At 38.6% G+C, this 10,666-nt stretch overlaps 1 protein-coding gene across 8 annotated transcripts in view; it reads right to left on the reverse strand.

The window, feature by feature from the left end:
• AASDH (aminoadipate-semialdehyde dehydrogenase) overlaps positions 1-10,666 on the reverse strand; it is a 43,961-nt gene extending 33,295 nt beyond the window's left edge. Inside the window, exons 1-4 of one of the 8 annotated variants that reach the window (XM_045079789.1) lie at positions 10,483-10,625; positions 7,619-7,892; positions 5,741-5,861; positions 1,150-1,466 (exon numbers count right to left, since the gene is read on the reverse strand). In XM_045079789.1, the coding sequence (XP_044935724.1) occupies positions 1,150-1,466; positions 5,741-5,861; positions 7,619-7,848 (668 nt within the window). In that variant the 5' untranslated portion in view covers positions 7,849-7,892; positions 10,483-10,625. Of the gene's footprint in view, positions 1-1,149; positions 1,467-5,740; positions 5,867-7,618; positions 7,893-10,343 lie in introns of those variants that run through there. The other 7 variants (XM_045079787.1, XM_045079786.1, XM_045079785.1 and 4 more) reach the window with 7 other exon arrangements.

Consider the following 10,666-nt stretch of genomic DNA (forward strand, 5'->3'; position numbering starts at 1 on the left):
AATTTTGGCTCAGGTCATGATCTCAGGTCATGAGACTGAGCCCCACATCACGCCCCGCACTCAGCGGGAGTCAGCTTGAGAGTCTCTCTCCCTCTCTCTCTGCTCCTCCTACCCACTCACGTGCGTGCTCTCTCAAATAAATGAATCTATTTTTTAAAAAATAGTTATAGGGGCGCCTGGGTGGCTTGGTGGGTGAAGCCTCTGCCTTCAGCTCAGGTCATGATCCAGGGTCCTGGGATTGAGCCCCGATTGGGCTCTCTGCTCAGCTTCCCTCTCCCCTCTGCCTGCCTCTCTGCCTACTTGTGATCCCTCTCTGTCAAATAAATAAATAAAACCTTTAAAAATAAATAAATAAGAAAATAAAAAATAGTTACAATGAACAGAGATTAAAATTTCTCCCTTGAGGGGGCGTCTGGGTGGCTCAAGTCATTTAAACATCAGCCTTCAGCTCAGGTCATGATCCCAGAGTCCTGGGATCTAGCCCAGTGTTGGGCTCCCTGCTCACCAGGGAATCTGCTTCTCCCTCTCCCTCTACTCCTCCCTGCTGCTTGTGCTTGCTTGCTCTCTCTTGGATTCTTTAAAAATAAATAAATAAAAATTAAATTTTTCCTTTGGGGTGCCACCAACTGGCTCAGTTGGTAGAACATGCAACTCTTGATCTTGGGGTGATGAGTTCAAGTCCCACATCGGGGGGAGAGTTTACTTAAAAAAATGTTTTTGGGATGCCTGGGTGGCTCAGTTGGTTAAGTGTCTGCCTTCAGCTTGGGTCATGATTCAACAGTCCTGGGAATGAGAACCCCACATCAGGCTCTCTGCTTAGGCGGAAGCCTGTTTCTCTCTGTCCTACTGCCTCTGCTTGTGCTCTCCCATTCTCTGTCAAGGAAATACATAAAAATCTTTAAAAAAATTTTTTTCTGGGGTGCCTGGGTTAAAGCCTCTGCCTTCAGCTCAGGTCATGATCCCAGGGTCCTGGGATCGAGCTCCAAATTGGGCTCTCTGCTCAGCAGGGAGCCTGCCTCCCCACCTCTCTCTGCCTGCCTCTCTACTTGTGAACTCTCTGTAAAATAAATAAATAAGAAATCTTTAAAAAAATGTTTTTTCTCTTTTAAAATACAAGTTTTGAAGAAGGATTTGAAGGACAGAACTCACCGAAAATGTTGGATGTTTGGCACTATACATCCATGAGGGACTCTGACAATCTTAGGTATCCCTGTAGTGCCAGATGTATGGAGAACATAGGCCAAGCAATGCTTTAACCTCACATCCATGTGCTCTTCTGACTTTTCTTCATTGCTGTTCTCAGAATTTGTGCTGTTTGTCACTTTTTCTTTTTCATATTGCTGTTTTCTGTCCTTTAGCATCAAGCTCACTTCAACATTTTTCCAGTGAAGCCTGAAGAGTACTAGGTCATTATGTTCTTTAAGTGTATCATAATTCAATAATGTTTCGTAGGAAGATTTGAATTTCTGTTACACGGGAAACAAAGTTCATAATATTAATATGTTAAAAAACATTCTTTTTTACATAGAAGTAATACAAAGTATTAATTTACTCCTTTCCTTCAACATGTTTTCTTTTTTTTTTTAAAGATTTTATTTATTTATTTGACAGACAGAGATCACAAGTAGGCAGAGAGGCAGGCAGAGAGAGAGAGGAGAAAGCAGGCTCCCCACTGAGCAGAGAGCCCAATTTGGGGCTCGATCCCAGGACCCTGGGATCATGACCTGAGCCGAAGGCAGAGGCTTTAACCCACTGAGCCACCCAGGCACCCCCCTTCAACATGGTTTTGAGTACTTCTATATAACTAGGGATTAAAAAATATTAGAAACCTGTAAGAATACAGTGCTTTCCTTACTTTCAATGTCACCTTCAAAATAAAAAGACGTATTAGCGCCTGGGTGGCTCAGTAGGTTGAGCCTCTGCCTTCGGCTTGGGTCATGGTCCCAGCGTCCTGGGATCAGGTCCCGCATCGGGCTCTCTGCTTGGTGGGGAGCCTGCTTCCTCCTCTCTCTCTGCCTACTTGTGATCTCTGTCAAATAAATATCTTAAAAAATAAAAATAAATAAAATTTAAAAAATAAAAAGACATAAAACACATACAACGGTAGGGCAACTGTGAAAATGAATATACTTGAAATGTTAATGGGAACAGAGGAGACTGAATTTAACTCTGGAAGGTCTGAAATTGCTACATCATATGTAATGTCTGGGTTATATGTAGCTTTGGTCCAAGAATAGCTAATGCAGAGTACATGATCCAAGAAAGCTAGTGTTATGGAGAATGTTAACCACTCCAGTGAGCTGAAGAATTGGGGGAGAGGGAGAAAGTGAGTAGAAGAGATGCTATCCTTAATAACTCTGTATACTCCATACTAAAGGTTTTACACTATAATCTATAAGCAATGAGATCCAACTGAAGGTGGCAACTGCATAGGCTAGACTTTACTCCATCAAGGACAGACTAATAAGACTTTCAATAAGTGAGAGTCTTCTAATGAACCTTTTGCAACAACTGACATACGACATACAGGCCTGAACTAGTCCATTGCAACAAGAGTGGACAGAGAGAGCCTATGAGCTAGAGTCAATAAGGATTGCATAACTTTCCGGATAAGGAGTGAGCATAAGAAGATTGCGGAGTTTCTGGCTCAGGTATTTGGGAGATGGAGAGAGATTAATACAGATTTACTGAATTGGGATAAAAAGATGCTAAATTTAAATTTTGCATGCTAAAAGTGAGGTTCCTTTGAGTACACCTTTTTAGGTTGACAAAAAGCAGCTTAATGAAACTTCTCACATCAAAGGAACTACTATAAAGGAGATAAATGAGAGAAAAATAAGAAATGAGAAAAAAAGTTCACAATGCAGGAGCCTATAGTGTTTTGTTCGTTTGTTAAGTATATTAAGGATCAGGTGTGGTGTGACCTGCTTTCCTGTTTGACAAAACATCTGTCAAAACTCATTAAAATAAACACATAAAATTGGTGATTTTTATATGTATATTAAACCTCAATAACTGATTTCTAAAAGATGTGTAGGTCATGAAAAAAAAATTTAAAAGGGCAGGGGAGCTGTTCTAGAAAGGCTATTAAGCAAGTATGAGAAGTGGATGCATTCTATGATCTTTGACCAGATTTTGAATCTCTCCCCACAAAAAAGCTAAAAGGATATTTTGGGGGCAAATGTGGAATTTAAATATGACTATATTAAAACCTATCAATGCTAAAAAAGAAAAACATAAGAAAATATGTGTATGATACTGTACTATACTGTGTTTACTAAAAAAGTGTAAGTGAACCCGCAGAGTTCAAACTTATGCTGTCCTAGTGTCAACTGTGTATTATAAGCAGCTAAAAGGCAAGAATCAGGTCTCGGGCTTCTTTCACACACTAATAACATCCCAAACAACTTGTTGTACGGTTTCTCAATCTCAACATTTTGACATTTTGGACCAGATAAATTGCACAATCTGGACATTCTGGACCAGACAAATCCTTGTAAGGGACAACACATATTGTGCTTTGTAGGATTTTTAGCAGTACTTTTGGCCTCTAACCACCAGATACCAGTGGCACCCCTACTGCCAGCATTTTTCTTTTTAAGATTTTATTTATTTGAAGGAGCTCAAGAGAACACAAGCAGGGAGAATGGCAGAAGGAGAGGGAGAAGCAGGCTCCCCACTGAGCAGGGAGCCCCACTTGGGGCTCAATCCCAGGACCCTGAGATCATGACCCAAGCCAAAGGCAGACACCAAACCACCTGAGCCACCCAGGTGTCCCTACTGCCAGCATTATAAAAAAACAAAAACACAAAACAAAACAACTCAACAAATGGCTGCTGCGAGGGACAAATCTCCAGCTGAGAACCACTGCTCTAGTGGATGCTGAGCATATTGTTCATGCTCAATAAATACTTCTTTTTTTTTTTTTTTAAAGATTTTATTTATTTATTTGATAGAGAGAAATCACAAGTAGATGGAGAGACAGACAGAGAGAGAGAGGGGAAGCAGGCTCCCTGCTGAGCAGAGAGCCCGATGCGGGACTCGACCCCAGGACCCTGAGATCATGACCTGAGCCGAAGGCAGCGGCTTAACCCACTGAGCCACCAGGTGCCCCTCAATAAATACTTCTTGACGGCTCATGTGTTAAGGAGGAAATCTCACAGTAAAGTCATGGAACAGGGGCGCCTGCCTGGCTCAGTGGGTTAAAGCCTCTGCCTTCAGCTTAGGTCATGATTTCAGAGCCCTGGGATGGAGCCCCAAGTCGGGCTCTCTGCTCAGCAGGGAGCCTGCTTCCCCCCCGCCCCCCTCGCCTCTCTGCCTCCTTGTGATCTCTGTCTGTCAAATAAGTAAATTCTTAAAAAAAAAAAAATCATGGAACATTAAGCAAGGTACTTTCTAGGGGATTTTCTTATCTTTTTTTTTTAAGATTTTATTTATTTATTTGACAGAGATCACAAATAGGCAGAGAGGCTGGCAGAGAGAGAGAGGGAAGCAAACTCCCTGCTGAGCAGAGCCCGATGCGGGGCTCAATCACAGGACCCTGAGATCATGACCTGAGCCAAAGGCAGAGGCTTAACCCACTGAGCCACCCATGCACCCCTCTAGGGGATTTTCTATGTGCCCAACTCCTTATAAGCAGTTAGAAAGAATACCTGATACTGACAATTCTCACACCAACCACCTATTTTTAAAAACTTTCAACAAGGTTAAGAAAAACCAACGTCATGTCCCCATTTTAGTTTTGCTTACATCAAAAAAAATAACCAATTTCTTGTCTAGACATGAATAGATTTAGAGAATATTTATTAACCCATTATATGTAGCCCATTATACCTCAGTTGTCTCTTTCTAGAGACTTTAATACCCATGATTCTCTAGGAAGTCCTCTACATCTCAAGCTCTTGATAATTTCTGTTTTATATATAGATGGAGATGTACACAAGTGGAATGCACTTCAGTTCCCTCAAATATAAACTGGTTCAGATAGAAAAAGGGTAAAAACAAGCTACATTATGTTCTATAATGTTCTATTTCTCTTGGTAAAAAGAATATTTTAAAAATAAATAATGAAACATGAGATGCATCTTGATGAACACCTAACACCAAATATTTCCCATAGCAGTGTTTCTAGGCTAGGTATCTGGTTGGCAGTCATTTAAAAAATTAAAAAATTAATTTAGTTTTCCAGAGAAGTCTGGTTTAAGAGCTAATCTCTTTTTCAAAATTTAAGTCTGGTTATAATTCTTTAATGTTGCTGACTACTGTAAATTGAAACATTTATCTTTTATATCTGTGGCAAGTATTATAAAATTTTCCTAGTATAGAAACAGCTTTGGAAAGGGAAAGGAAATTTGAATCAATGCAGTATCTTAGTACACATCTAGAACATATGTTCATGCTATAGAGCAATGTTTCTCAACAGGAAGTAGGGGATAAAATGTGCCTCCAGGAGACATCTGATAATTTCTAAAGACAATTTTGGTTGTCACAACTCATGGGGGCAAAGGGGAGCAGTACTACTGGCATCCAGGGGGTGGAAACTAGGAATGTTACTAAAACAACCTGTAATATACAGAACACTCCTCACAATTACCCAACCCAAAATGTCAACAGTGCTGAGATTGAAAAACTGTAGTTAGAAAAGCTGGATATGGAAAGATTTTCAGACAGACACATCAGGTCTTCAACTGAAAGATAAACACATTTTTTTAAAAACACCAATTTAAATACACACACTTACATTAATTTGCTGTTTTTCAACAAGAATATAACTTAGATTACATTTTTTCATAAAATGAGTTGATAATGCTGGTGGTGAATCTGGATCAACTGGAGCATAAGCAGCAGGAACTTGGAGAATTCTAAAGAGATAGTTCAGAGTCAGCACAGAAGATCTGCTGAAAGTCATCTTTACGTATTTCAATTTCTCTATGTACTTTACTATTGACTATATCAGAAATGCCCAATATTTTTCTTGACACATATTTGGTTACAGTTATTTTTATTTTGTCTTTAAGAGAGAATATCCACTATTAAATTTTTATCACTTAATATACAGAAATCCAAGATTTTTTTTATTATTATTATTTTAAAGATTTTATTTTTTATTTATTTGACAGGCAGAGATCACAAGTATGCAGAGAAGCAGGCAAAGAGGGGGAAGCAGGCTCCCTGCTGAGCAGAGAGCCTGATGCGGGGCTCAATCCCAGGACCCTGGGATCATGACCTGAGCTGAAGGCAGAGGCTTAACCCACTGAGCCACCCAGGTGCCCCAATCCAAGATTTTTTAAAGATAATGTATTAAGTACGATATACTTGGTTAACATCACTACTAAAATACCAAATAATAGCAGAGTCTTCTTTCTTATCTATAATAACGTAAGGTAAATATCCACATGTAACTTACTAGTATGCAGATTAATACCATCTATACTACAAATGACATTTCACTAAAACCAGGAAACCCTGAGCGGTGGAGGAACAACTTTAAAATTGATTTTTAAGTGGCAATAAGATCCAAAATCAGTTAGTTGTTTAAATAAAATTACTTTGAGGTAGAGCGACCTGGCTGGCTCAGTCAATAGAGCATAAGATTCTTGATCTTGGGGTTGTGGGTTTGAGCTTCACTTTGATGTAGAGATTACTTCAAGATAAAACTTTTATAAATAAATAAAATCTTTAAAAAAAAAAAAAAAACTTTTAAAAAGTATATGTAGGTACATATACTTAGAGGTATTATTTTGGGGACAATAGATTTTTGTAGAAAATTATCAATAAAATTTGTCAATGACTGGATGAAAGTAAATTTTTTAAAAATTTTTTTAAAAATTAATTTTTTGCTTTACATTTATACAATTAATCTAACACACACCCCATGGGATGATCAACTTTTCTAATTTTTTTAGCAGCTCTTATTTACTGCAGAACCTAGTACAGAAATCACTATGTAAGAATAATATTCTAGAACAACTCAATGAACATTTCACAAATGATCATTTAAATCAGTGTCTTCCTCAGTTCCTAGCTCAGTTTTTATGAACCATCATCCAAAACTCTCATTTACTCATTCATTCACTTACTAAATACCCAAGTACCTAAAACTTTGTCTCAGGGGGGGAAAACTGGTTACATTATTTCTGAAACACTTGTTTCCTTTGATACAACAGAATTTATGACTGTTTTCTTTATGACTGTTTTCTTTTGGCAGACAAAAGAAGCCCTTATATTTTGGAGATATATAAGTATTCTATTAGCGAAACCTTCTGGTCTCTCCTAAATAAACTCATATTAACTTTAATGATTAAAAGTAATCTTGGGGTATGGGTGCCTTGGTGGCTCATTCGGTTAAGCATCTGCCTTCAGCTCATGTCATGATCCCAGGGTTCTGAGAACCCCTCCCTGTTTCCCTTGCTTGTGCATAGGTGCTCTGTCAAATAAATAAACAAAATCTTTAAAAAACAATAATTTGGGGGTAAATATGAATTCCATCAGCTTACAATCGAACAAGCAATACATAAAAATAAAATAGTAAACAGAATATTAAGTTACAACATATTCTGTGTATCAAAGAATTATAAATTCGGTTAGAAAACTAAAATTTTAATATTAAAACAATTACCCTAAAATCCAAGAGGGTAAGTTTATCCCAGGATGGCAGTAGAGACCAACTTCCCGAATTCCTTGAAAGTCACAGTGTAATTGCAGGAAATTTGATAATTCTGAAGCAACAGTAACCACAGTTTCATAGGTATAATAAACTGGAGGCTGGCTGTTACACTCATCAAAACATACAGCTATTTTATCTGAATAAATGGAGGCAGCCTGATGCACCAGTTCTTGAAGAGTCATTTCACTGAATTTCTCTAAGCATCATGGGTAGCAGAGAACTCCACCTACATACAGAAATATTATGGGAACAGAGAATTTTAGGGAACCTGGTAGGATGAGAAAGGGAGAGGGAAACTTCTATATAAATCATTCCTCACAAAAATGAATATATCAAAAACATAATTAATCTCAGAGCCCAGGAATGATCTGTGGTGAGACAAGATGGTTGAAAATTAATTTGATATCACTGACCTAACACTGGGTCAGTGCTGGAAGAAAATTTGGGAGAGGTGTGGTATACACAGGGGAGAAAAAAAACAGGTAAAAATGTAGTCTCTCTCGACTGCCCACAATAGGAAAAAACAAAAAAATTAACCAATAAAACTCAAATTAAAGCACTACATGCTTATTTTTTTTCTTTTTTTGGTTATCATCCCAGATTAAGGCAAAGTGGTTAAAATCCTGCACACTGTCTTTGAAAAGACTAATGGGAGTAACTGTGCTTTTAGGAACTGAACTTAAGTGACAGCACAACAAACCCTTGACAGAAAAAAAGAAAAGAACTACCTACATACACCCAATTTTAGTCCACTATCCATAAACTATATTATTTATTATAATATTTCAGAGATCACAAATAGTCCCTTTTATAAATGCTGAATAACCTCTTTATTCTCTACATTTAAATTCCCAATAAATCCATTTAAATTACAGCATTACAACTCAAAGCATTCTATCAATATTCTCTGGACTTCAATAAAAATATAAAGATTTTAAACAGTATTTCACCAAAAAAAATTTTAGGTATCATTAGTTAAGAAACAACTGGTATTTCCTTGAGATAAAAGTGATTTTCTTCTCTTCTATGAACTCCTTTCCATATTTCAAAAGCAAGATTTATGAAGTAGCCTAGTTTTTTTCTTACTTGCGTATACATATTTGAACTGATTTCATTGATTCAAAATAAAATAAACTTTTATCTATATAATTTTATTTATATGAATTAGGGGAGACTGGGTGGCTCAGACCGTTGAGCGTCTGCCTTCGGCTTTGGTCATGATCCCAGCATGGAGTTGAGTTGAGTCCCGCATGGGGCCCCCTGCTCAGCAGGGAGCCTGCTTCTCTCTCTCCCTCTGCTTCCCCCACCTTGTGCTCTGTCAAATAAATAAAATCTTTAAAAAAATTTTATATGAATTAGAAAACAGAACGTTTCGAACGAGTGCAAAATGAACCAACCACCATTAAGACCCATAAGTTTTTAAAATGCTAGGATATCTAAATACAAAATGTAAAAATCTAACTGTAGTGTAGTTTTTAATAAGCATTTCTATATTTTCTGCTGTAATGTACAAGATAAAAAGATTGAATTTTTCCTCATACACACAAATTGGATAAAGACTGTTCATAGCATGCATTAATTATGCCAAATACATTTATTACAGGAGGTACAGTCAGTGCAGATCTGCCATCACTCTCTCCTGCTCAGTAACAAATTGCTCACATTATAAGGCATTTTCATAAAAATGCTATACTGTATGTATAAAATGTTATACTGTATGTCTCCCCCCGCAAAATGCATTTTTAATGCAAAAACAATTACAGCAGTTAAGTATTTTTCACATGAGGACATTCTGATTATTATTCTCCAAAATACTTAACATCAAAGGGGAAAGATTATAAAGCTTCAACTTTTAAAAAATATTTTCATAGCAAATTGCAACACTCACCACACATATCTATATAATTCAGATGTTTTTATACTTTTAACTGCCAGTTCCCTGGTGGTTGCTACAGAAACTTAAGGCAAGATCTGTTGTGTGAGGTTTTTTTTTTCAATCAAATACATTCTCTCCAATAAAAAAATATATACTTATTCGACTCCCAAACATTTCTGAGACCTCCCCTCATGGAGGGGAGCAAATCTGGTAAACAGATTTTATATGTAATGCATATTCGCTACTTCCTTTACAACAGTAGACGCTATTAAGTTACCAAAGGTCTTAGAAGGGTCGACAAATTCTCGTGCTTCAAGGGTTCTCTTCCTACCTTATCAGTTACTTTATTTTTTTTGAAGATTTTTAATTTTATTTATTTGACAGACACAGATCACAAGTAGGCAGAGAGGCAGGCAGAGAGAGAGGGGGGGGAAGCAGGCTCCCCGCTGAGCAGAGAGCCCCATGCGGGGCTCGATCCCAGGCCCCTGAGATCATGACCCGAGCCAAAAACTTAACCCACTGAGCCACCCAGGTGCTCCTATCAGTTATTTTAAAAAAGACAGGTAAATAATCTAGAAACGTTACTGTGCTGCATCCATTGGCTTCTTAATTTACATTATGCAACGACATTTAGTAACAATGCACTCTGTAGCTCCCAAAACACTTTCGTTCGCTCTTCCAAACCATACGAGCAAACAGTAGAGCAGATTTCTTTCTTTCAGAACGAAGCGGCAAAGGGTCTGAGGCTGGGTAACCCCGGAGAGATCACACAGATGAGTTCAGCCTCTGCACGCCACCAACCTGCCAGCCGCCACTATCACATCCCGGACCAGGCGGTGGCCCTGAGGCGGAACGAAGCTGCACACCCAGCCTGAAGCCTCCCCCTACTTCAGTTCCCTCACACAGGCCCCCGCCGGATGCAGCCTCCTGCGAGACTCACTCAGAAGGCCTGAGGACTGCGGCAGAGGCTTTAGCCCATCCGGACCTTCCAAAAGACCGAACCCAGCATCTCCCCCAACACACGTGAAAGCAGCCATTACCCACAAGCCGTAAAGCTTATTATCCACCGCACGGACCGCCGGGATCTGAGAGGCACCAGCTCTCGCGTGATCTTGTGCGTCGCT

Source organism: Mustela putorius, unplaced genomic scaffold (genome assembly GCF_011764305.1).
Source record: "Mustela putorius furo isolate JIRA1106 unplaced genomic scaffold, ASM1176430v1.1 tig00000430_pilon_pilon_pilon, whole genome shotgun sequence".
NCBI classification, from domain to species: domain Eukaryota; kingdom Metazoa; phylum Chordata; class Mammalia; order Carnivora; family Mustelidae; genus Mustela; species Mustela putorius.